The sequence below is a fragment of the Physeter macrocephalus genome, chromosome 1 (assembly GCF_002837175.3).
Source record: "Physeter macrocephalus isolate SW-GA chromosome 1, ASM283717v5, whole genome shotgun sequence".
Lineage (NCBI taxonomy): Eukaryota > Metazoa > Chordata > Mammalia > Artiodactyla > Physeteridae > Physeter > Physeter macrocephalus.
Genome location: NC_041214.2, coordinates 95,086,901 through 95,114,159, shown reverse-complemented (window position 1 = coordinate 95,114,159; position 27,259 = coordinate 95,086,901). Strand labels below are relative to the sequence as shown.

General features: G+C 38.8%; 1 protein-coding gene across 2 annotated transcripts in view; it reads left to right on the top strand.

Annotated features, from left to right (window-relative positions):
• The window catches only part of TEX55 (testis expressed 55), a 28,309-nt gene extending 14,570 nt beyond the window's left edge, over positions 1-13,739 (top strand). Inside the window, exon 4 of one of the 2 annotated variants that reach the window (XM_007106246.3) lies at positions 13,189-13,739. In XM_007106246.3, coding sequence (XP_007106308.1) covers positions 13,189-13,239 — 51 coding nt within the window. In that variant the 3' untranslated portion in view covers positions 13,240-13,739. The remainder of the gene's footprint in view (positions 1-13,188) is intronic. The other variant, XM_007106245.3, reaches the window with a different exon arrangement.
• Positions 13,740-27,259: the final 13,520 nt, after the last annotated feature.

Genomic DNA, 27,259 nt, shown 5'->3' with positions numbered 1-27,259 from the left:
GTTCTAGTTCTGTGAAAAATGCCATTGATAGTTTGATAGGGATTGCATTGAATCTGTAGATTGCTTTGGGTAGTATAGTCTTTTTCACAATATTGATTCTTCCGATCCAAGAACATGGTATATCTCTCCATCCGTTTGTTTCATCTTTAATTTCTTTCATCACTGTCTTATAATTTTCTGCATACAGGTCTTTTGTCTCCTCAGGTAGGTTTGTTCCTAGGTATTTTATTTTTTTGTTGCAGTGGTAAATAGGAGTGTTTCCTTAATTTCTCTTTCAGATATTTCATCATTAGTGTACAGGAATGCAAGAGATTTCTGTGCATAATTTTGTATCCTTCTACTTTACCAAATTCATTGATTAGCTCTAGTAGTTTTCTGGTAGCTTCCATAGGATTCTCTACATATAGTAGCATGTCATCTGCAAACAGTGACAGCTTTACTTCTTCTTTTCCTATTTGGATTCCTTTTATTTCTTTTCTTCTCTGACTGCTGTGGCTATAACTTCCAAAACTATGTAGAATAATAGTGGTAAGAGTGGGCAACCTTGTCTTGTTCCTGATCTTAGAGGAAATGGTTTCAGTTTTTCACCATTGAGAATGATGTTTGCTGTGGGTTTGTCATATATGGCCTTTATTATGTTGAGGTAAGTTCCCTCTATGCCTACTCTCTGGAGGGTTTTTATCATATATCGGTGTTGAATTTTGTCAAACTCTTTTTCTGCATCTATTGAGATGATCATATGGTTTTTCTCCTCCAATTTGTTAATATGGTTTATCACATGGATTGATTTGCATATATTGAAGAATCGTTGCATTCCTGGGATAAACCCCACTTGATCATGGTGTATGATCCTTTTAATGTGCTCTTGGATTTTCTAGTATTTTGTTGAGGATTTTTGCATCTATGTTCATCAGTGAATGTTCATCAGTGATATTGGCCTGTAGTTTTCTTGCTTTGTGACATCTTTGTCTGGTTTTGGTATCAGGGTGATGGTGGCCTCGTAGAATGAGTTTGGGAGTGTTCCTCCCTCTGCTATATTTTGGAAGAATTTGAGAAGGATAGGTGTTAGCTCTTCTCTACATGTTTGATAGAATTGGCCATTGAAACCATCTGGTCCTGGGCTTTTGTATGTTGGAAGATTTTTAATCACAGTCTCAATTTCAGTGCTTGTGATTGATCTGTTTATATTTTCTATTTCTCCCTGGTTCAGTCTGGGAAGGTTGTGCTTTTCTAAGAATTCGTCCATTTCTTCCAGGTTGTCCATTTTATTGGCATAGAGTTGCTTGTAGTACTGTCTCATAATCCTTTGTATTTCTGCAGTGTCAGTTGTTACTTCTCCTTTTTCATCTCTAATCCTGTTGATTTGAGTGTTCTCCCTATTTTTCGTGATGAGTCTGGCTAATGGTTTATCAAGTTTGTTTATCTTCCCAAAGAACCAGCTTTTAGTTTTATTTATCTTTGCTATTGTCTCCTTCACTTCTTTTTCATTTATTTCTGATCTGATCTTTATGATTTCTTTCCTTCTGCTAACTTTGGGGGATTTTTGTTCGTCTTTCTCTAATTGCTTTAGGTGTAAGTTTAGATTGTTTATTTGAGATTTTCCTTGTTTCTTGAGGTAGGCTTGTATTGCTATAAACTTCCCTCTTAGAACTGCTTTTGCTGCATCCCATAGGTTTTGGATCGTCGTGTTTTTGTTGTAATTTGGCTCTAGGAATTTTTTGATTTCCTCTTTGATTTTTTTCAGTGATCTCTTGGTTATTTAGTAGTGTATTGTTTAGCCTCTTTGTGTTCATGTTTTTTATAGATTTTTTTTCCTGTAATTGATATCTAGTCTCATAGCGTTGTGGTCAGAAAAGATACTTGATATGATTTCAATTTTCTTCAATTTACCAAGGCTTGATTTGTGACCGAATATATGATCTATCCTGGAGAATGTTCCAAGAGCACTTGAGAAGAAAGTGTATTTTGTTGTTTTGGATGGAATGTCCTATAAATATCAACTAAGTCCATCTTTTTTAATGTATCATTTAAAGCTTATGTTTCCTTATTTATTTTCATTTTGGATGATCTTTATGGCTGTTAGCATTTGCCTTGTGTATTAAGGTGCTCTTATGTTGGGTACCTAAATATTTACAATTGTTATATCTTCTTCTTGGATTGATCCCTTGATCATTATGTAGTGTCCTTCCTTTGTCTCTTGTAATAGTCTTTATTTTAAAGTCTATTTTGTCTGATATGAGAATTGCTACTCCAGCTTTCTTTTGATTTCCATTTGCATGGAATATCTTTTTCCATCCCCTCACTTTCAGTCTGTGTGTGTCCCTGGGTCTGAATTGGGTCTGTTGTAGACAGCATATATACGGGTCTTGTTTCTGTATCCTTTCAGCCAGTCTATGTCTTTTGGTTGGAGCATTTAATCCATTTACATTTAAGGTAATTATCGATATGTATATTCCTATTACCATTTTCTTAATTGTTTTGGGTTTGTTATTGTAGGTCTTTTCTTTCTCTTGTGTTTCCTGCCTAGAGACGTTCCTTTAGCATTTGTTGTAAAGCTCGTTTGGTGGTGCTGAATTCTCTTACCTTTTGCTTGTCTGTAAAGGTTTTAATTTCTCCATTGAATCTGAATGAGATCCTCGCTGGGTAAAGTAATCTTGGTTGTAGGTTTTTCCCTTTCATCACTTTAAATATGTCCTGCCACTCCCTTCTGGCTTGCAGAGTTTCTTCTGAAAGATCAGCTGGTAACCTTATATGGTTGACATTGTATGTTATTTGTTGTTTTTCCCTTGCTGCTTTTAATATTTTTTCTTTGTATTTAATTTTTGATAGTTTGATTAGTATGTGTCTTGGCATGTTTCTCCTTGGATTTATCCTGTATGGGACTCTCTGCACTTCCTGGACTTGATTGACTATTTCCTTTCCCATATTAGGAAAGTTTTCAACTATAATCTCTTCAAATATTTTCTCAGTCCCTTTCTTTTTCTCTTCTTCTTCTTGGACCCCTATAATTCGAATGTTGGTGCATTTAATGTTGTCCCAGAGGTCTCTGAGTCTGTCCTTAATTCTTTTCATTCTTTTTTCTTTATTTTGTTCTGTGGTAGTTATTTCCACTATTTTATCTTCCAGGTCACTTATCTGTTCTGCCTCAGTTATTCTGCTATTGATTCCTTCTAGAGAATTTTTAATTTCATTTATTGTGTTTTTCATCATTGCTTGTTTGCTCTTTAGTTCTTCTAGGTCCTTCTGAAACGTTTCTTGTATTTTCTGCCTTCTGTTTCCAAGATTTTGGATCATGTTTACTATCATTACACTGACTTCTTTTTCAGGTAGACTGCCTATTTCCTCTTCATTTGTTTGGTCTCATGGGTTTTTACCTTGCTCCTTCATCTGCTGTGTGTTTCTCTGTCCTCATTTTGCTTAACTTACTGTGTTTGGGGTCTCCTTTTCACAGCCTGCAGGTTCACAGTTTCCATTGTTTGTGGTGTCTGTCCCCAGTGGCTAAGGTTGGTTCAGTGGGTTGTTTAGGCTTCCTTGTAGAGGGGACTGTTGCCTGTGTTCTGGTGGATGAGGCTGGATCCTGTCTTTCTGGTGGACAGGTCCGTGTCCAGTGGTGTGTTTTGGGGTGTCTGTGACCTTATTATTATTTTAGGCAGCCTCTCTGCTAAAGGGTGGTTTTGTTCCTCTCTTGCTAGTTGTTTGGCATAGGGTGTCCACCACTGTAGCTTGCTGGTCGTTGAATGGAGCTGGGTCTTAGCATTGAGATGGAGATCTCTGGGAGAGCTTTCACCATTTGATATTATGTGGAGCGGGAGGTCTCTGGTGTACCAATGTCCTGAACTCAGCTCTCCCACCTCAGAGGCACAGGCCTGACAGCCGGCTGGAGCACCAAGACCCTGTCAGCCACATGGCTCAGAAGAAAAGGGAAGAAAAAAAGAAAGAAAGAAAGAAAAAAATAAAATAAAGTTATTAAAATAAATAAATTATTAAAAATAAAGAAAAGTAAAAAGTGAAAAAAATGGACAGACAGAATCCCAGGACAAATGGTAAAAGAAAAGCTATACAGACAAAATCACACAAAGAAGCATACACATACACACTCACAAAGAGAGAAAATGGAAAAAAATATATATATATATATATCTCAAAAAATTTTTTAAAAAAGGAAGAGAGCAACCAAATCAATAAACAAATCTACCAATGATAATAAACTCTAAATAGTAAATAAACTAAGATAAACATAAAACCAGAAATAAATTAGATGCAGAAAGCAAACCCCAAGCCTACAGTTGCTCCCAAAGTCCACTACCTGAATTTTGGGATGATTTGTTGTCTCTTCAGGTGTTCCAGAGATGCAGGGTACATCAAGTTAATTGTGGAGATTTAATCCGCTGCTCCTGAGGCTGCTGGGAGAGATTTCCCTTTCTCTTCTTATTTGCACAGCTCCTGGGGTTCAGCTTTGGATTTGGCCCTGCCTCTGCATGTAGGTTGCCTGAGGGCGTCTGTTCCCTGCCCAGACCGGACAGGGTTAAAGTAACAGCTAATTAGGGGGCTCTGGCTCACTCAGGCCAGGGGGTAGGAAGGGGTACGGAATGCGGGGTGAGCCTGTGGTGGCAGAGGCCGGCGTGATGTTGCACCAGCCTGAGGCAGGCCGTATGTTCTCCTGAGGAAGTTGTCCCTGGATCATGGGACCCTGGCAGTGGCGGGCTGCACAGGCTCCTGGGAGGGGAGGTATGGGTAGTGACCTGTGCTTGCACGCAGGCTTCTTGGTGGCTGCAGCTGCAGCCTTAGTGTCTCATGCCCGTCTCTGGGGTCTGTGCTGATAACCGTGGCTCACGCCCATCTCTGGAGCTCGTTTAGGCGGTCCTCTGAATCCCCTCTCCTCGCGCACCCCGAAACAATGGTCTCTTGCCTCTTAGGCAGGTTCAGACTCTTTCCTGGACTCCCTGCCGGCTAGTTGTGGCACACTAGCCCCCTTCAGGCTATGTTCACGCAGCCAACCCCAGTCCTCTCCCTGGGGTCCGACCTCCGAAGCCCGAGCCTCAGCTCCCAGCTCCCGCCCGCCCCGGCGAGTGAGCAGACAAGCCTCTCGGGCTGGTGAGTGCTGGTCGGCACCGATCGGGAATCTCTCCGCTTTGCCCTCTGCACCCCTGTTGCTGTGCTCTCCTCCATGGCTCCGAAGCTTCCCCCCCGCCACACCCCATCTCTCCCAGTGAAGGGGCTTCCTAGTGTGTGGAAACTTTTCCTCCTTCACAGCTCCCTCCCAGAGGTGCAGGTCCCGTCCCTATTCTTTTGTCTCTGTTTTTTCTTTTGCCCTACCTAGGTACCTAGGGAGTTTCTTGCCTTTTGGGAAGTCTGAGGTCTTCTGCCAGCATCCAATAGGTGTTCTGTAGGAGTTGTTCCACATTTAGATGTATTTCTGATGTATTTGTGGGGAGGAAGGTGATCTCCACATCTTACTCCTCTGCCATCTTGAAGGTCCTCCTATCTTTAATATTTTAACATAGTAAGAATATTTAGCATGAGAGCTACCCGCTTAACAAATTGTTGAATGCACAACACATTATTATTGACTATAGGTACAATGAGTACAGTATATCTCTAGAGCTTATTCATCTTGCTTAACTGAAACTTTATGCCCATTCTAACACCCCATTTTCCCCTCCCCCCACCCCCCTGGCAACCAGCGTTCCACTCTTTGATTCTATGAATTTACATATTAAATACCTCATAAAAGTGGAATGATGCAGTTTTTATCTGTGACTAGCTTATTTCACTTAGCGTAATGTCCTCATTCATCCATGTTCTCACATGTTACAGAATTTCCTTCTTTTTAAGGTTGAATAATATTCCATTGTGTGTGTATATCACATTGTCTTTATCCATTATCTGTTGATTGATATTTAGATTGTTTCCACATCTTGGCTGTTATGAATAGTGCTGCAATGGATATTAGAGTGCTAATATCTCTTCAAGATCCTGATTTTAATTCTTTTGTATAGATAGAGCAATTCCAGCTGGGGAATTGATGGATCATATGTACTTCTATTTTTAATTTTTTGAGGAACCTCCTTACTGTTTTCCATAGTGCTTAGACTACTTTGCATTCCTACCAACAATGTGCAGAGGTTCCAATTTCTCCACGTTCTCACTTACATTTGTTGTCTTTTGTTGTTTTGGTGGTAGCCATCCCAACAGGTGTAAAGTGATATCTCATTGTGGTTTTGATTTGCATTTCCCTGATGATTAGCGACACTGAGTGTTTTTTCATATACCTGTTGACCATCTGTATGTCTTCTTTGGAAAAATGTCTATTACAAGTCTAGCCCATTTTTAAATTATTAGATTTATTATTTAAAATTTTAGATTATTAGATTATTAGTGTTTTTTCTTTTTACTACTGAGTTGTAGAAGTTCTTTATATATTTTAGAGATTAACCTCCTATCAAATTTGTTTTGCAAATATTTTCTCCCATTCTGTATGAGGGCCTATTTACTCTGTTGATTGTTTCTTTTGCTGTGCAGAAGCTGTTTTGTTTGATGTAGTCCCACTTGTTTATTTTTGTTTTTGTTGCCTGTGCATTTGGTGTCGTATCAGTGAAATTATTGCCAAGGCCAATGTCATGATGTTTTTCCCCTACATTATTTTCTAGGAATTTTACAGTTTCAGGTCTTACACTTAAATCTTTAATCCATTTTGTTGATTTTTGTGTATGGCATGAGTCCAGTTTCATTGTTTTGCAAGTAGATATCCAGTTCTCCTAGCACCATTTGTTGAGGAGACTGTCATTTCCGCCTTCTTGGCACCATTGTCAAAGATAACTTCCTATATGTATGGATTTATTTCTGGGCTCAGTGTTCTTTCCCTTGGTCTATTTGTCTTTATGCCAGGACCATACTGTTTTGATTACTGTAGCTTTGTAATATATTTTGAAATAAGGAAGTGTAACGCCTCCATCTTTGTTCTTCTTTTTCCAGCTTAATTTGGCTATTCATGGTTTTTTGTGGTTCCATATGAAGTTTAGAATATTTTTCTATTTCTGTAAAAAAAATGCCATTGGGATTTTGATAGGGATTGCATTGATTTTGGGGGGTAGTATGAACATTTAAACAATACTAATTCTTCAAATCCATGAACACGGGATGTCTTTACATTTGTTTGTTTCTTGTTTAATTTATTTCATTAATATTTTATAGTTTTCAGTATACAAGTCTTTCACCTCCTTAGCTAAGTTTATTCCTAAATATATTATTCTTTTTGGTGCTATGGTAAATGGGATTGTTTTCCTAATTTCCTTTTCAGATAGTGTGCTATTAGTTTATAGAGGAGCAACTGATTTTGTATTCTACAACTGTATCTAATTCATTTATTAGTTCTACCAGTTTTTTAATGGAGTATTTAGAGCTTTTTATAAGACCATGTCATCTGCAAACAGGAACAATTTTACTTTTTCCTTTCTAATTTTGAACAACCATTGGGTCAAAGAAGAAATCAAAAACGAAATTAGAAAATAGCTCACATACTGGGACTTCCCTGGTGGCACAGTGGTTAAGAATCTGCCTGTCAATGCAGGGGAGAAGTGTTTGAGCCCTGGTCCAGGAAGATCCCACATGCTGTGGAGCAACTAAGCCCGTGAGCCACAACTACTGAGCCCACCTGCCACAACTACTGAAGCCCGCGCGCCTAGAGCCCTGCTCCGCAACAAGAGAAGCCACCACAATGAGAAGCCTGCGCACCACAGTGAGGAATAGCCCCCGCTCACCACAACTAGAGAAAGCCGTGAGCCACAACTACTGAGCCCACCTGCCACAACTACTGAAGCCCGCGCGCCTAGAGCCCTGCTCCGCAACAAGAGAAGCCACCACAATGAGAAGCCTGCGCACCACAGTGAGGAATAGCCCCCGCTCACCACAACTAGAGAAAGACTGCACACAGCAACGAAGACCCAATGCAGCCAGAAATAAATAAATAAATAAAAATAAATAAATTTGTTTTAAAAAAGAAAGAAAGAAAGAAAATACCTCAAACGAAAAGACAACCAGCTGCATGGGAGAAGATATTTGCAAATGATATGACCAATAAGGAGTTAATATCCAATATATATAAACAGCTCATACAACTCAACATCAAAAAAAGAAACAACCCAATTGAAAAATGGGCTGAAGAACTGAACAGACATTTTTCCAAAGAGGGAATGAAGATGGCCAACAGGCACATGAAAACATCACTAACCTTCAGAGAAATGCGAATCAAAAGCACAATGAGATATCACCTCACACCTGTCAGAATGGCTATCATCAAAAAGAAGACAAATAAATGTTGGCAAGGATGTGGAGAAAAGGGAATGCTTGTACACTGTTGGTGGGAAAGTAAATTGGTGCAGCCAGTGGAAAACAGTATGGAGGTATCTCAAAAATCAAAAAAAGAAACAACCCAATTGAAAAATGGGCTGAAGAACTGAACAGACATTTTTCCAAAGAGGGAATGAAGATGGCCAACAGGCACATGAAAACATCACTAACCTTCAGAGAAATGTGAATCAAAAGCACAATGAGATATCACCTCACACCTGTCAGAATGGCTATTATCAAAAAGAAGACAAATAAATGTTGGCAAGGATGTGGAGAAAAGGGAATGCTTGTACACTGTTGGTGGGAAAGTAAATTGGTGCAGCCAGTGGAAAACAGTATGGAGGTATCTCAAAAAACTAAAAATAGAACTACCATATGACCCAGCAATTCCACTCCTGGATATATAGCCAAAAAAAACCAAAAACACTAATTTGAAAAGATACATGCACCCAATGTTCACAGCAGCATTATTTACAATTGCCAAGATATGGAAGCAAACTAAGTGTCCATCAACAGGTGAATGGATCAAGAAGATGTGGTATATATACAATGGAATACTACTCAGCCATAAAAAAAGAATGAAATCTTGCCCTTTGCAGCAATCTAGATGGACTTGGAGGGTATAATCCTAAGTGAAATAATTCAGACAGAGAAAGACTCTATGATGTCACTTATATGTGGAATCTAAATAATACAACAAACTAGTGAATAAAACAAAAAAGAAGCAGACTCACAGATATAGAGAATAAACTTGTGGAGTGAGAAGTGGGGAGGGACAATATATGGGTGGGGGAGAAAGGGTTATTTGGGGATTATATGAAATCATGTGTGTGAAACTTTTGAAAATTGTAAAACACTATAGAATTTAAAGAATCTTTCATTCAATTAAAAAAATAAAAATAAAAATGGAAATTAGAAAATACCTCAAGACAAATGAAAATGAAAACACAACATTCCAAAATTTATTGAATGTAGCACAAAGAGTTCTAAGAAGGAATTTCATAGCAATAAACACATTAAAAAAGAAATCTCTCAAATAACCTAATTTTACACCTCAAGGAGGTAGGAAAGGAAGAATGAACTAAGCCCAAAGTCAGAAGAAGGAAGGAAATAACAAAGATTAGAGCAGAAATAAATGAAATAGAAAATAGGAAAACAACAGAAAAATGAAACTAAGTTTTTTTTAAAAGATAAACAAAATTGACAAACACTTAGCTAGACAAAAAAGGGAGGCAACTCAAAGTCAGAAGTGAAAGAAGAGACATTATAACTGATGCCACAGAAATAAAAAAGATTATGAGAATACTATGAATAATTCATTATATGCCAACAAACTGGATAACCTAGAAGAAATGGATAAATTACTAGAAACATACAACCGACCAAGACTAAGTCATAACATATATATGGAATCTAAATAAAAAAAAAAATGGTTCTGAAGAACCTAGGGGCAGGACAGGAATAAAGACGACTTAAGGACACAGGGAGGGGGAAGGGTAAGCTGGAACAAAGTGAGAGAGTGGCATGGACATATATACACTACCAAATGTAAAAAAGATAGCTAGTGGGAAGCAGCCACATAGCACAGGGAGATCAGCTCAGTGCTTTGTGACCACCTAGAGGGGTGGGGTAGGGAGGGTGGGAGGGAGACGCAAGAGGGAGGGGATATGGGGATGTTTGTATATGTATAGCTGTTTCACTTTGTTACAAAACAGAAACTAACACACCATTGTAAAGCAATTATACCAATAAAGATGTTAAAAAAAAAAAGGACTAAGTCATAAAGAAATAAAAAGGCTAAATAGACCTTTAACTAGCATGGAGGTTGAGTAACCAAAAACCTCCCAACAAAGAAAAAGCCCAGGACCAGATGGCTTCATGGTTAACTCTTATCAAACATTTAAAGAAGAATTTATATCAATTCTTCTCAAAATCTTCCCAAAAAATTGAAGAGGAGGGAACACTTCAAATTCATTTTGTGAGGCCAGCTCTACCTGATACCAGAGACAAAGACACAAGAAAAGAAAATTACAGGCCAAGATTCCTGTTGAATATAGATGCAAAAATCCTCAACGTAAATACTAGCAAACCAAATCCAACAGCACATTAAAAAGATCATACCACATGACGAGGTTGGATTTATCCCTGGGATGCAAGGATCATTCAACATATGAAAATCGATTCATGTGATACACCACATTAACAGAATAAAGGATAAAAATTACATGATTGTCTCAAGAGATCTAGAAAAAGCATTTGACAAAATTCAGCACCCTTTTATGATAAAAACTCAACAAACTAGGAAGAGAAGGAGGTTACCTCAACATAATAAAGGCCATATATGAAAAGCCCACAGCCAACATCACACTCAGTGGTAAAAACCTGAAAGCTTTATCTCTAAGGTCAAGAATAAGACAAAATGCCCACTTTTGCCACTTTTATTCAACATAGTACTGGAAGTCCTAGCCAGAGCAATTAGGCATAAATAAACAAACAAACAAAATTTTTTAAATAAAAAATAAGAGGCTTCCAAATCAGAAAGGAAGAAGTTAAAGTTATCTTTTCCATTTAAAATGAGTAGCATTCTCTTGGTTTTCTATAACTAGGATAATTTCAATTGTATCCTTAACATTGTGAATATTATGCTGTGTAGACTTGAGTTCTGGCATACTCCTCTGACAAGTGATGGTGTTGTTTTTGTTTTAGCTGGCAGTTAACATGGTTAGATTTGAATTGTAAGCTCTCTCTCTTCTGTGGTCATAGCTCAGGTCAGTTCCTTAAGCCTACTACTACTTTGAATCTGTCCTATGAATGCATGATTCAGAAGTCAACCTGAGGCTTGTGCAGAGTTCATGCACAGAATTAAGGAATCTTCTCCCCTCTTCTAGGATTTCCGCTCACTCTTCAGCACTTAGCCATATTTGACCAGTCTACTTCCTGTAATTCTTCCATCCAGAAAGACAGTGGGCTTTCTGTCACAGTTTGAGGCATTCTTGTGCAGCCATAGCTATGTCTGTGAGTCATGACTGTCACTGGGTCAAAATTACAAAAAATGAGAAATTCGCTCCATTTGGTCACTTGCTCTAAGTTTAGACTCCTCTCCAAAATCTGCCTGTCTTTGCTTAGTCACCAGAACCTTCAGGTAGCTGTGAGGTTTTTTGTTTTGTTTCGGTTTGTGGGGTTTTTCTTTTGTGGGGGGGGTTGTATTTTATCCATGAATACATAGCTGTTATTTGCAGAATTCATTTCTTTTTATTGCTTACCCTTACATATAGGAAGCAGATCTTCCTTTTTAATATATAATATATGCATATGGGTTTTATCACATAAATTTAAGTGTGTGGTGTTTTTAGTTTATTTAGTTCAAAATAGTCTCTAATTTTCATTATTTCTTCTTCAACTTATGGATTTTTTGACATTAGCTTATTTATATAAATTATCAAATATTAGATATCTAGTTGCCCTTTGGTTAATGATTTCTAAGTCAATTGCATTTTACTCAGAGAGCAAGATTTCAAATCTTTGAAATGTGTTGACTTGCTTTATGATGCAGCATATGGCTAATTGCCATGAATGAATTAATTGGGGTTGAAAAAATATTTATTCTGCAATTATTGGGAAGTGTCTAAATATATCCACTAGATCAGGTTTGCTAAACATGTTGTTCAAGTCGTCCAATATTATTGTGAATTTGCCTATCTCCTATAGTTCTGTCAATTTACGCTGTGTATATGTAATTGAGGCTATGTTATTAGGTGCATATGAATTTAGAGTTCTTATATTTTTCTGGTAAATTGAATTTTTATCATTAAGAGGTATAACATGAACTCTAACTACTCCTTTCAATATTGTTGTAGCTATACCAGATTTATTTTAGTCAATATTTAAATGGTATATATTTATTATTTTTAACTTTACTCTGTCCTTGTCTTTTAGATATCTTTCTTATATATAGCATGTATTATAATTTTTATAATTATTCAAATCTGATAAGCTTTTAATTGGAGCTTATATTTGATGTTATTTGATGTTATTAAAGATATATTTGTGTTTAAATCTATTGTCCTACCATATGCTATTTTTCCTGCCTGTTTTGTTTCTTTTCCTCTACTTTTTATCTTCTTTTATTATTCCATTTTTCTCTCTATTTTGAAGTTATACTCTCTTAATCTTTTTTTGTTTTTTTGGTTTCACATTGGGGTGATTTTTAAAAATTAATATACTTTATTTTTTAGAATGGTTTTAGGCTTACAGAAAATTTGAGCAGAAAGTACAGTGAGTTCCCATTTACTCCTTCTCCTTCCCCCATTTCCCCTATTATTAACGTCTTGCATTAGTGTGGTAGATTTGTTACAGTTGATCAGCCGGTTTTATATATTACTGTTAACTAAAGTCCATGGTTTACATAAAGTCTCTTTGTGTTGTACATTCTATAGGTTTTGACAAATATATATGATATGTATCTATAATTACAGTATCATACAGAATAAGGTCACTGCCCTAATAACCTTCTTAATATTTTTAATGGTGTCCCTAGATATTACAACACGTATTTGTGACTTATCAAAGTCTAAATTATTTGTACCAAGTCAGTACAAGGACTTCTGTATTTTATTTTATTTTTATTTATTTTTTACATGACAATCTGTTGAGCATCTTTAACAGTCAGGAAACCTGCAAATTAAATTTACAGTAAGATAATATGTAAAACCACAAGATAGCAAAAATTTAAAAGGACTTCAGTATTTTAAATGTCTATATATTTTAACCCTACAAGATAAGGTAACTCCAAGTAGACCAAAATTGCAAGTGGAAAAAATTCTTTTTCATTCCCCTCAGGTACAGGAAATGATACAAAACAGAAAGAAACGTGAAACCTACGAAGAATGAATCTCTCCTCAACATTGTTTACCACCATCAGTGTCAACACTATGTTCTGTTTCCCACTCTGAAAAATCATTTTTGAATGGTCATTTGTAGTGACTCTGCCTAAATGTGTTCTTATTTTTTAAGTAAAAATCTACTGAGTAGCTTCGTAAAATTCACATAACAATTACAGATACCTCTGGCTCATCATACCAAAACATAGGCACATATACTTATCCATGCATTGATATTTCAGTACTCATTCCTCCAAAGCACTGAACAGAAACATGTTCACAAATCCCAGAGAGGATCAAGAAAAGAATATTAGAAATTTATACGCAGTTCCCAAAAGCATACAAACCCATCATGTCTTGAAACTGTTTATAAAATTTTCAATCGGAAAATGTGCGGAAAATAATTCGTAACAGCACTTTTCTCTCTTAATGGAAGGTAACTGTTGTAAGATCTCTTTTCTTGTTTCTTAATACCTCCAACAAATTTTTACTATTTTCCTCTTTGACCCTGCCTGTTATATTCTGACATTAACGGAAGTGATTTAATCTATTCCGAGGGATAGTCCTCTTCTGATTTTTAACCTAAAGCAAAACTCAGACATGTTATACTACTCTGTATACACCTGTGGGAGAGGCATAATGTCACTTCCTTATTACCTTTATCCTCAGAAGAGTGTCTGCATCGTGTGGAATGTGTAGCCAGTTGAACTGGTATTTAAAAGCAAAAAGCCTCAATGTGATCTACCTGGTATGAGAGTATCTGCCCAGCAATCATAACTGAGATGATCATCTGATACTACTTTTGTGAGCTGAACCTTTCATTTAATTTCTATTTGAACATTACAGCAGACTTGATTCTTCATATTGTTTCCCTGGAGATTTGGTATAATTATGTGGTGTATTGCAATGAATTAAGCCTGTGTTTGAACAATCATGCATAAATCCCTTTTTTTATACCTGAATTTCATGTCTAATAATTATAGTTTTTAAATCTCTACTTACAACTTCAAAGCTTCTTTAGTTTTTCCTTCAATTGTCCACAAAATGCGCCAGTGCCCAGACTCAATAAATGTTCTCCAGGCAGATAAGCAGCCTTTCTGTTGATTGTGGGCTGGCAAAACTAGGTAAACGCTGATAAACTTACAGTGAACCTGTGAGAAAACTTTGAGTGACATGACTAAGGTTATAATTAATCAGTTGATGGAACAAAATAACCCAAATATTGAAGGGTGAACAATATCATTAGTGATCAAAAACTTGGATGTTATCAATAACATTTGAAATTAAATACTGAATTTAGTTCACTGGTTTTCAGCCCTAACACTTTACTATGTTTCTTAAAGCAGAACACCTCAAACTAGTCCACCTCAGCCACTTCAGCCCTTCTCATTGGCATTCTGTGATGCATTTCAGAGCTGTCATTTTGACCTTTCACAGTGAGGCAGTGGACCAGAGGGGATGGGCTTGGTATGGTCCAGTGATCCTGTCTGAACATGTTTGACTGTTCAGGAGAAGGGAGAAAATGGAGATCAGGCCTCGCTCTCAGTGACTCAGGCTCTCTACTAAAAGATCTGTACAGTGCACAAGATCAGTCAGCGAAAAGTATATTCAGTTCTTAGTCCCTAAGTGGTAGGAAGTAGTCCCAGACCAGGAGTAAAGGTGAGACTCTAGGTGGAGCTGGCTATCAACTAGAAGAGGAAAAGGAGTCCGAACCTTTTCAGAGTAAAACTGACAGAGGGGGCTTCCCTGGTGGCGCAGTGGTTGCGCGTCCGCCTGCCGATGCAGGGGAACCGGGTTCGCGCCCCGGTCTGGGAGGATCCCACGTGCCGCGGAGCGGCTGGGCCCGTGAGCCATGGCCGCTGAGCCTGCGCGTCCGGAGCCTGTGCTCCGCAGTGGGAGAGGCCACAACAGTGAGAGGCCCGCGTACCGCAAAAAAAAAAAAAAAAAAAAAAAAAAAAACTGACAGAGGACATGGATGGACACATGGAATATAAAGGTAATGGGAATAAAAGTTTCAATGTCAGAACAAGCAGAGATCAGAAGATATGATCTCCCTTGAAGGAATCCCCCAAGGATGCTTCTAAAAGAAGGAGTTATTCCTATAGATGTGAGGTGTGAGTGTCTCAAGTATTGATATTAGATTTTACCTGAGCAATCCTGGTGACACTCCCTCACTGCGTTCCCCAGCCACCCCAATCTCCTCACAGTAATAGAGAATGAAGCTACTAGAACAGTTTTCCTGGGCATATCCCTTCCTCTCTTCCATTTAAAGAATAAACATGACATCATTTGTCATTAGAGAAATGTAAACCAAAACCACAATGAGATGCTACTTCACATCCACTAGGATGGCTATAATCAGAAAGACAGACACTAACAAGTGTTGACAAGGCTGTGGAGAAGTTAGAATACTTATACTGGTAGTGGAAACGTAAAAGAGTGCAGCTGTTTTGGGAAACAGTTTGGCAATTCTTCAAAAAGTAAAACATTATCATATCACTCAACAATTCCACACCTAGGTATATACCTAAGACAACTGAAAATATATGGCCATATATAAACTTGTACAAGAGTGTTCATAGCAGTGTTCGTAATAACCCCAAAGTGGAAACAACACAAATGCCCATCAAGTGATAAATGGATTTTTTAAATGTGATGTTTGACAGATTAATGGATAAACAAAATGTGGTTTATATGTACAATTGAATATTACTCAGCCTTAGAAAGGAATGAAATTCTGACACATGCTACACCATGGATGAACCTTGAGGACATTATGCTAAGTGAAATAAGCTAGTCACAAAAGGACAAATACTGTGTGATTCTACTTATATGAGGTGTCTAAAGTAGTCAAATTCAGGGACTTCCCTGGCACTCCAGTGGTTAAGACTTTGCCTTCCAGTGCAGGGGGTGTAGGTTCGATCCCTGGTCAGGGAGCTAAGATCCCACATGCTTCGCGGCTAAAGTAGTCAAATGCATAGAGACAAAGTAGAATGCTGGTTATCGGACTGGGGGAAGGGGAAGACGGGGAGTTGTTTAATAGGTATAGAATTTCATCTCTGCAGAACGGAAAAGGTCTGGAGATCTGTTGCACAGCAATGCGAATATACTTTACTGAACCATACACTTACAAATGGTTAAGATGGTAAATGGCATGTGTTTTCTACCACAATTTTAAAAAGTTAAAAATGAAAAAGTTACATATCCATACAATGGAATATTGTTTGGTTATTAATAAAAAGGAATGAAGTACTGATATATGACTATGACTTGGGTGACCTTAAAAGCATTCTGTGAAGTGAAAGAAGCCAGTCACCAAAGGCCACATAGTATATGATCCCATTTATGTGAAATATCCAGAAGAGGCAAACCATAGAGATAGAATGTAGATTAGTGGTTGCCAGGGGTAGGGGAGGGGGAGTAGTGGGGAGTGAATGCAATGAGAATGAGGTTTCTTTCGTGGGTGATGAAAATGTTCTAGAATTAGATAGTGGTAATGGTTGCACCACTCTGACTGTCCTAAAAGGCACTGAATTGTACATTTCAAAAGGGTGAGGTTTATGGTATATGAATTATATATCAATAAAGCTGTTTTTAAAAAATTAATATATAGATAAATATTTTTAAGTCCATTTTATGACAGAGGAGAGTGAAGGAGAATAGCTATGAAACTCAGAAACAATAGAAACAGGAATACCCCAGCCTTCCAGAATTATCCCTCTACTTCCCCCATTCTTTACAAATCCCCTTGTTTTACTCTTCAGTCTCTTGCATACACTTTATTTTCTTTTAAATTGGCCTCCTGTTATTTCATGTTTGTGTGTATATGTATGTGAGTGTGTTTCCAGCTCACTGAGATATAATTGACATATAACATTGTGTGAGGTTAAGGTGTACAATGTAATGATTTGATATATGTATATATTGGGAGATGCTTTCCATGATAAAGCCTCATATTATTTCTTGACCTACTTATTCTCAGTTTTACTCACCCTCTCTCCTCCACTTACCTTCTTTCGCTCTTATGTCATCAGCCTTTATGTCAACACTACGCAAACCACCTATTCTTTTTTTCTTTTCTCTTTTTTTTATTTTTTTTGGCTGCACCGTGTGGCATGCAGTAACTTAGTTCCCCCACCAGGGATCGAACCCATGCCCCCTGCACTGGGATCACAGAATCTTTTTTTTTTTTTTTTTTTGCTGTACGCAGGCCTCTCACTGTTGTGGCCTCTCCCGTTGCGGAGCACAGGCTCCGGACGCGCAAGCTCACCGGCCATGGCTCACTGGCCCAGCCGCTCCGCGGCATGTGGGATCCTCCCGGACCGGGGCACGAACCCGTGTCCCCTGCATCAGCAGGCGGACCCTCAACCACTGCGCCACCAGGGAAGCCCTGGGATCACAGAATCTTAACCACTGGACCACCAGGGAAGTCCCATGCAAACCACCTATTCTTGTGAATAAGAAGTTGTGAGTGTATAATTATAATTATGTCTGCTGATGTTTTTGTGCTCACATTTGTCCAAATATGTTTTTGTATAATAAGGGTGTGGAAAGGTATGGTTCCAGATGGCTGTGTACCTATGCTTGAATCTTTATGCCAATTATTTGATTGGAAATATTGTAAGGCTAAAACTCAGATAAAGAGAATTGTGTTGTTATGAGCAGCAAACAGTATTAGTGTGCCAATGCCTTATTAGGCTTTAAAAAGGCTATTTTTTTCCCTGCAGTGTTGGCAGAATTTGCAACAAGTTGACACCAGATAGACAGTGGTAGTGCGGCTTATTCTTATGTACAGATAGGATTCCAATGAGTAGAATTAAGTTGTCTGCCTAATTCTGTGTTTTAATTTTTTTAAAAAAGCCAAAGCAGTCATCCTCAAACTCCATTAAAATTACAGTAAATATTTACAAAAAGAAGTAAATTCATTTTAATACTCAAAGCAAAAGGGAGAGAAACCAGAGATTTTTATGATTTCTGTAAACGGAAAGCAGATGGGGCAACAATAATGGATAAATTAGGGCAGACAACCCACCTAAGAACCCACAGAAGCAGCTAAGTGCAGGATGTTTTCCAGGCAGACCTCAGACACCTCCACAGTCAGCGTGGGCATGTACAGGGGAGAGGAGTGAGCTGTGAGTAACAAAGGACTCCTCCTTTCTTATGACCTTTATACTCTAGTTTAGTCACCCACCACTGGAGCCACACCTTGTCATCACCAAAACTGTCCCACAATGAAATCACGCATATAGTCAAATTACACTTCCAGAAATGACACTGAACCTGGAGAATTTTATAGAGAAGATTTGTATCACATTTTTATAATGAGAGAAAAGGGGGGATAATTGTCCAACCTCAAAACTGACCAACCACAGATTGATCAAATAAATTGTGGCATATCCATGCAATGAAATTCTATGTATCCAATTAACATTGCTGTAATTATTGTTTATTTGGATGAGTATATTTGGATCTACCCCGTATCATATAACAACATACACATACGTACACAACAATATACATATTTACATCTAAAGAGTTAAACAGAGAAAGAGACAGACAGACTGAAAGAGAGAAAAGAATAGGAAAATATGAACTCTTGAGTGGAAAGCTCTTTTTAAACGTAATGCCAAAGGCAGAAATTATTAAGGACAATATTTATATAACTGACAGGAAATATTTTTAAATGTATGAGAAAAAGTTAGCAAAAAGACAAACGATTAATTGAGAGTAATAGATGCAATGAATATGTCAGGTCAATATCCTAAATATGCAGCAAATTCCCAGAAATCAGTTTTTAAAACTGTAAATACCCCCAGTCAAAGAAGAGGGCCAAGAATATGAGTGGGAAACTTACTGAAGATAACATATAAATAGCCAAAGAAATATAAATTAAAACAAAAATTAGATACCAATTAAATATTTTTTATAAACCAAAAAAAAAACTTTCGTAGATGATACCTAACCTGGCTTAAAGTGCAGAGAAATGGGCACTTTCTTATACTCCTGTGGGGAGTATATATTTTACAAGCTCTCTGGAATGCAGTTTGATCCCATGAATCCAAAAACTTTAAAATGAATATACCCTTTAGCCAGAAAGTCTAATTCTAGGAATTTGTATGAAGAAAATAATGAAATGTGTTTAAAATTTTCCATAGCATTATTTATAATATTGAAAAACTGAAAATCTGAATTTTCAACCTGAGATACTCAGTAAGTACATAATAGCATATTCATATGGTGAGATACAATACATCCACTAAAATTATGTTGTAGAATAAACTCATAGGGAAATGTCTGCACTGTATTGTAAGTAAAAATAACTGGTTTAGAAGACTGTAAATAAGTATGATCCCAATTATTTTGCGAGAAAATGTAAAGAAGAAAGGTTGAACGTGCCATGAAGGTAAGTGCCATGTTTTATTCCAGCTGGTACTGTACCTGACATGTAATAGTACCTCAAATAGTTCCTAAATGGATGATTCCACACCAAAATGTTCATTGTGTTTATCACTGAATAAGGAAGTATGGTGATTTTTATTTTCTACAATGAACATTCATTCATTTTGTTATCAGAATAGAATAATGAATGTTGTTTTTAAAGCAGAGAATAATTTAGGGCAATACTTAAAGAAATGCAGATACCAAAAAAAAAAAAGAGAAATGCAGATACCTCCATATAATTGGCACTTTGGTCCTGTGCTTGTGGCTCTACTCAAACACTATTTAATAAAATGATTTTTTTTTCCCCAGACTGAGTAGACCTAACTCCCCTAAACCTCCCGGATCAGAAATTCATTTATTCATTTGAAACTTACTCTAGTTTTGGTGAAGCAACAAAGGCAGAAGAAAAAAGACAACAAATAAATTAACAAGATAATAATCGACTGTGATTATTTTTTGAAGGAAATAAAACATGATTATATGAGAAAAAGTCACTGGCATGGAGAAGGCAGGGTACTTTAGGTAGGGAGATAAGGAAAGGCTTCTCAGAGGAAGTGAGAGCTGAGCTGCACTTCAAGGTTGATGGGAACCACTAGGAGAAATGGATTTCCGCTAATGAGAATAGCAAGTGCAAAAACCCTGTGGCTGGAACATACATAGGGTGAAAGTAGTACCTAATGAAGCTGGAGAAGAGTACATGGGCAACTTGTAAGCCATAGTAAGGAGTTTGTATCTTATGCTGAGGGCAGAGAGAACTACTGGACTTTTTAAACAAAGGAATGACAAAATCTGATTTATTGTCTTCCAAGTTCTCAGAACAGTTTTGATTAAGAAGGTAGCTTTAAATTGCATTACAGAATCTTCTGCCCCCAAAATCTAATAAAATAAACAAAAACTTTTAAAAATCAAAAGTATATATACTTAGTAAATACTAAATTGAGAGGCCACAACCTATTCACTATTCTTCAAAAGCTGGTGGCCAGGGAAAGAAAAAGAAATTTCTGGGGGGAAAGCAGAGAAACACAGCTGTATTTGTAAGAAGACAGAGGTCTACAATTCTTACTCTTACCCTTACATTCAGACAGCGTTGCTTCATCTTTATTTGGACTTCTAACCAGGAAGTAGTGGGAATGAGTGAGGGGGCCAGCTGACTCCTGACAGAGGTGCCATTTCAGAGCTAGATTCCCAAATGAGACTTGGACCCAAGCCCTGGAGTCTTCTAACATAATTGGTCAGGCCAAGAAGGAGACAGCTATGGGGACTGAGAAGGAACAACCAGAGAAATGGAAGCACAAAGAGAATATGGTATGATGGAAGCCAAAAGAGAAAAGCAGTACGAGAAAGATGGCGTCATCAGCTGTATCGTCTGCTGCTGAGCGACTGAGTAAAATGAAGACAAAGGAGAGTCCACTGTTGTTTATAAAACAGAAGCAGACTCACAGACATAGAAAACAAACTTATGGTTACCAAAGAGGAAAGGGGGCTTAGGGATAAATTGGAAATTTGGGTTCGCGGATACACACTGCTATACATAAATAAACAACAAGGGCCTACTGTGTAGCGCAGGGAACAATACTCAATATCTTGTAGTAACCTATAATGGAACAGAATCTGAAAAAGTATATGCATATAACTGCATCACTTTGCTGTACACCTGAAACACTGTAAATAAACTGTATTTCAATAAAAATAAATAAATAAAAATAAATTTTATATTTAGAAAAAAAAAAAGACGAGTCCTCTGAATTTGGCAAAATAGAGGTTGTTTGTAACTTGCCAAGCAGTTTCAATGGCGTGGTAAGAACAGAGGCAAGGTTGAATTTGGTTGAAGATTAACAGTGTCCAATAGATCAAAACAAATCAATTGATTAGGAAAAGTATACTCATTCCACATACTGAGACCAGAGATAATGTTTTCCCTTGGGACCTCTCAGACCCAACATGTAAGACTGTACACAACATCCTCAATACCTCTGCAATAAACACAACAAGTTTCATAGACTTGCCTCCTAGTATCAGACATCAGAGATAATATAGAGGCTTTTCTTCATTGGGTAAAAAACTGGACTAACTGGTTATTTTATTGGAATATGATTATTCCATATAATAGTTCCTTATAATAACCATAAATTTCTTTTTGTTTTTTGTGTGTGTGTGTGTGGTATGCGGGCCTCCCTCTGCTGCGGCCTCTCCCGTTGCGGAGCACAGGCTCCGGACGCGCAGGCCCAGCGGCCATGGCTCACGGGCCCAGCCGCTCCGCGGCATGTGGGATCCTCCCAGACCGGGGCGCGAACCCGGTTCCCCTGCATCGGCAGGCGGACGCGCAACCACTGCGCCACCAGGGAAGGGAAGCCCCCATAAATGTTTATTGAAATGGGCTAAAGTCCCTTCCAGTTGTAAGAGTCTATTAATACTGGTATGTCCTTTTCCAGGGAAAGGGTTAGACTTGCTTTTCAAAGTCATATTTTGGTGACCATCATCTAAAAATTATGAACAAAGTGAAGCGTTCATCGTCTATAGGAGCCGAAGAGAAAATGAGAACGTCAATTAACTTGAACAAAAGGGTTGCTGAGTTAGAGAGAGGACCCATTAGAGGTCAGAAAGCCTGAATTTAAATATTTCAGTAAAATTTGCAAAGAGAGTCAAGACTTGCTGGAGAAAAAGCCATTTTTAGCAGCACTAGAGAATTGTACAGACCTGGGCCCTGCAGGCTCACTGTTCTAAGGTTTGGCTCAGTTGTTTTTTAATATAGAAGCTGAGCTTTAATAACATTTAAAAAGTTACACTGATTGTCTAACTACACTCAAACAGTATATCCTAGTAGTTAAGAGTACAGGCTGTGAGGACAGACCAACCAGAGTCTTTCCCTCTAAATAGCTCTGTAACCATGGGCAGGTTATTCTCCCCTAACCTCCAGCTCCCTCATCTATAAAGTGGGGCTTAGTAATGGTATATACTTCACAGTGAAGAGGAAATATGACAATGCCTGGGACTTTTAGTAAGTACTGAAAACATGATAGACCACATCATGCTTTGGAGAAGTCTTTCTTTCCCCTGAAATTGGTGATTAGAGCAAAAGGCTTTATATAACCCACATTCTTATTTCAAAGAACTTCCAGATATGGGGCCAGTCTCTTTCCCACCCAGTTTACACTACAGCTCCCTCCCTCCTCCATTAAAATGTGGGTTTTAAGTGAGGGGTCTGTTTAAGGAGTGCAGTGTTTGTGAATAGAAACATTCCAGTGGTTCTTTGTTCCAAAGATGGGAGAGAAGCCCCATGAGGGTTGGAAAATTTGAGGGTGTGTATAGGACCAACATCTGGTAGTCCAGTTAGAAATCACATTAGTCACCAGACTTGTTAAATTGCCTTGGCACTACCACAGAGAAGGAATAGCAATGCAGGGTGATGGGGCAGTGGTATGGCCAGGCAGAGACTGGGCACACATACCTCCCTTTAATTCCAGGTTCCTGAGGTGCACTGAAGATGGATCCAGTTTGAGAACTGGGGTCCTGGAGTGTAGGTGAGACTGGCAACTGGCTGCAAACCAGTGAAGGGGGCAGAACATCTTCTGGTGCTTAGGGGAGCTGTTTAGGGTTGGGCGAGCATTGTCATCAGCTAGACCTGTACAGCTCCCCCTGTCTACGCTGAGGCTGCTGGCAATGAGCCAGATGGTGGATGGAGTTAAGGACCAAGAGGAAGGGACCGCAGCCTCTCCCAGTCCAGTCGCTTGAGACAACATCACTTCACTCTCAGAGGAATGTATACAGGGAATCTGAAGGGGGATTACCTGGGAGATAACCCCCCATCTCCTCCCCATCCTCCCAAACCACTGGAGTCTCAAGTCTAAATTGTAATGATAGGAAGAAAATATCTAAGTCTTTCTAACTGAACAGATTTTTAGTAATGAGAATTCACTGATGAGCTTTGGAATGGGGTTAAACATCTGTTTAGGGTTGGGCGAGCATTGTCATCAGCTAGACCTGTACAGCTCCCCCTGTCTACACTGAGGCTGCTGGCAATGAGCCAGATGGTGGATGGTTGTAAGGACCAAGAGGAAGGGACCGCAGCCTCTCCCAGTCCAGTCGCTTGAGACAACATCACTTCACTCTCAGAGGAATGTATACAGGGAATCTGAAGGGGGATTACCTGGGAGATAACCCCCCATCTCCTCCCCATCCTCCCAAACCACTGGAGTCTCAAGTCTAAATTGTAATGATAGGAAGAAAATATCTAAGTCTTTCTAACTGAACTGAGATTTTTAGTGATGAGAATTCACTGATGAGCTTTGGAATGGGGTTAAAAATAGTTAAGGGAGCCACCGAGCCAGAGGGAAGGAGAGATTAGCAGAACACAGTTAGAAAGCACTTACAGTACTGGAAAAAAGAAACCAGTCATACTCACACATTCAGGACCTGAAATGCCTCATCTAATCACTTACAGATATTGTCTGAAAATTAATCTTCCTTTTCCTAGCTAGTCTCTGGTTTCTTGTTATGGGTTTTGTGTTCACATTATCTGTTTGGAAAAGATTCATGTTTATTTTCTCCCCACATAATCCTAGTAATAGAACATAAAATGCCTAAGATATGAATGGAAACATACGTCCTTGTCTGCATCCTTGCTACTTTACCATAAAGATTTCCAAAAGAACAGAGAAATAGGTAAATTTTTAATAACTTACCTATTTCTCTGTAACATAGATCGTTTGTAAACATATGAACTACAAAAAACGTCATCCACGTTGCATCATCCAAATATAACCCTGTTGATATTTAATTTCTTCCTAACTTTTTAATTCATATATACATATATACACTTTTTAAAAAAATAAAAGCGTGACAAATTGTACACACTATTTTGTAACATGCTTTTTTCATTTGTGGCACTTAGAAGAGTGTCTGGCACATCATAAGTTCTAGATAAATATATAAATAAATAATATAATAACTGAACATATTTCCATGTCATGAAGTATTTTTTTAACATTCTTATTGGAGTATAATTGCTTTACAATGTTGTGTTAGTTTCTGCTGTGTAACAGAGTGAATCAGCTATACATATACATATATCCCCATATCCCCTCCCTCTTGCGTCTCCCTCCCACCCTCCCTATCCCACCCCTCGAGGTGGTCACAAAGCCCCGAGCTGATCTCCCCATGGGATGCAGTTGCTCATGAAGTATTTTTCTGTGGCTTCATTTTTTTCATCACAATGGCATAGGATTCCACTGTGTGAATTTTGCTATCTCTAACCAGGCCCTGCAGAGCTGAGAAGGAATAAGGCATGTGATGGACACAGAGATGCCCCGTGCAGGCCCCCCTCAAGGGGGAACATGCTGCCCAGCTGCTGGGAGTACTGGCATCTCCAGCCTCCACTACCAGCCCCCTTCAGGGATTGCTTTAGCTACAAGCACCTTCCCAGGGCAATCCACATCTAAGGACTGATTATAGAGGGGCCCAAGGCAGAGCAACTGTGATAGGGCATCCTCCTCTAGAGTTTCCTGGGGCTGTCCCCCCTGCATGGCAGCTCAACTTCCCTCTCTGCCCAGTCCTATTTCTTCCCTCTTCCTTCCATGGGTGTTTACTCGCTAATAAATATACTGCACACTGTACTCTGTCTCAGAGTCAGTTCCTGAAAAACCTAACCTGTTACAGGGATGCTCCTGACCCAGGAGAACTCCCGAAGTCTATTGATTAAGGCACTCAGTAAATCCTGACATTACTGTCAGGACCCATGGCTCATGCCAGGCTAAATAAACTGTGATGCACGTATCCGTGATGTGTTATGCAGCCACTGAAAGAAATGTTTGTTTTGTTTAGACGTTGTTAGTGCTGTTATGACACATGGCGGCTCCAGAGGGAAGAAGGGAAGAGAGGGAGGGGAGAAATTAATTGAATAGCATCAAATGATTACTTGAGCCCTCCCTCTATCTTGCAATCTCTTTGTTTCCAGATCTCTTGCCCCTTATTAGTCTTTGGACCAACTCAGTGGGAGCATTTACTTGGGCAAGTACTATCCCCGTAAATGTAGAGTCTGCAAGATATAGAAACTGAAATTAGACATGACCCTGGACACATAAATGGGTACCAGCATGACTGTGAAGAACTGGGACAGTGGATAGGCCTTTTAATGCACAAGAGCAGAATTAAGCATTAAATCACACTAATAGAAACAAATCAAATCAAAATCAAAACAAAAGCCCTGAGTGTGTGTTCGAGGAAGCCCAGACCTACGAGGAATCCAGAAGGTGCTTCCATCTGTCAGAGTCACACATTCCAAAGTAGCAGAAATCTACTGGCTGAAAGTTTCCTGTTACTTCTGGTCTCAGAGAGGCAGGCTCAGGCAGCATAGGCTCCTCCCACGTGAGATCACTTCTCCCAATCACAGACCACCCTTCCCTGGTCCCAGAGGTTCAAAGGATTGGTACAGGGTAGAAAAGCACCTCAGGCCAGAGCAGTGTGCAGAGTGGGCTGGCACAGTACCAGGAGGAGGAAGAGGAGGAGAGGGCAGGTGAGTAGACCCATTCCACTGGGCAGGGAAGATAACTGCACTCTTAGGGGTTGGCTTGCTTTCCTGGGAGGCAGGCGAGCTGTCTGCAAGGGAGAGGGGAAGAAGTTCATTTCCTGATGAACAGAGTCTATCATTTTTTGTAATTTAGGATATTGTGACTCTTCTGTTCTCTTTAAACTGTACAAACTGCTTTCTTAACCCCTTGGATATTGTCCAGTTCTCAGAACCGAGGTAAAGTTCTTCCAGGGGGTGTTATTCACCCATCCTGATTTCCACCTCACATTTCCACCTCTTCACAGAAAGACCAAGAAAAATCCAAGAACCCTGGGAAAACCTCTATCTCCTGATTAAATCTCAGATAGACAGACATCTTTGAGGACCTCCAGTTTCCATGTAGAGTTAAAAAAGCAAAAGGAAAATTAGCCTAGCAGAGAGAAAGTTTCTTAATCTTCTTGTCAGAAATCATTTGGTCCTGTCTACTCGTAATGGGATTTGTGAGGCAATTTACTCATGTTTCTTCTCGGCAAACAGTTCTGCTTAATAAATGTTGAAATAGGTCAACAAATTAGCTTTTATCTACACAATGTTATTTTTACATAACTTATTTTTACTCTTCACCAGTTGGTGTTTCCACCAGGATTTGCAGGTTGTATTTTTTCGTTCTAACAACATTTCTACACGTAATACAGATTAAGTTTCAAATAATAATAGTATCATTTTATGTTTATGTTTATGAGCTTAAAACCCCACTAGCTTTAAAGATATTTATGACATTTTGAATTTTTATAAATTTTAATGTCTTTTTTTAAATTAAAGATAATGTTTATTGATCACTTTGGCCTGAATAGAATCACCAAGCATAAGAAGAACTCACTTAGGGCTTCCCTGGTGGCGCAGTGGTTGAGAGTCCGCCTGCCGATGCAGGGCACACGGGTTCGCGCCCCGGTCTGGGAGGATCCCACATGCCGCGGAGCGGCTAGGCCCGTGAGCCACGGCCGCTGAGCCTGCATGTCCGGAGCCTGTGCTCCGCAACGGGAGAGGCCACAGCAGTGAGAGACCCGTGTACCACAAAAAAAAA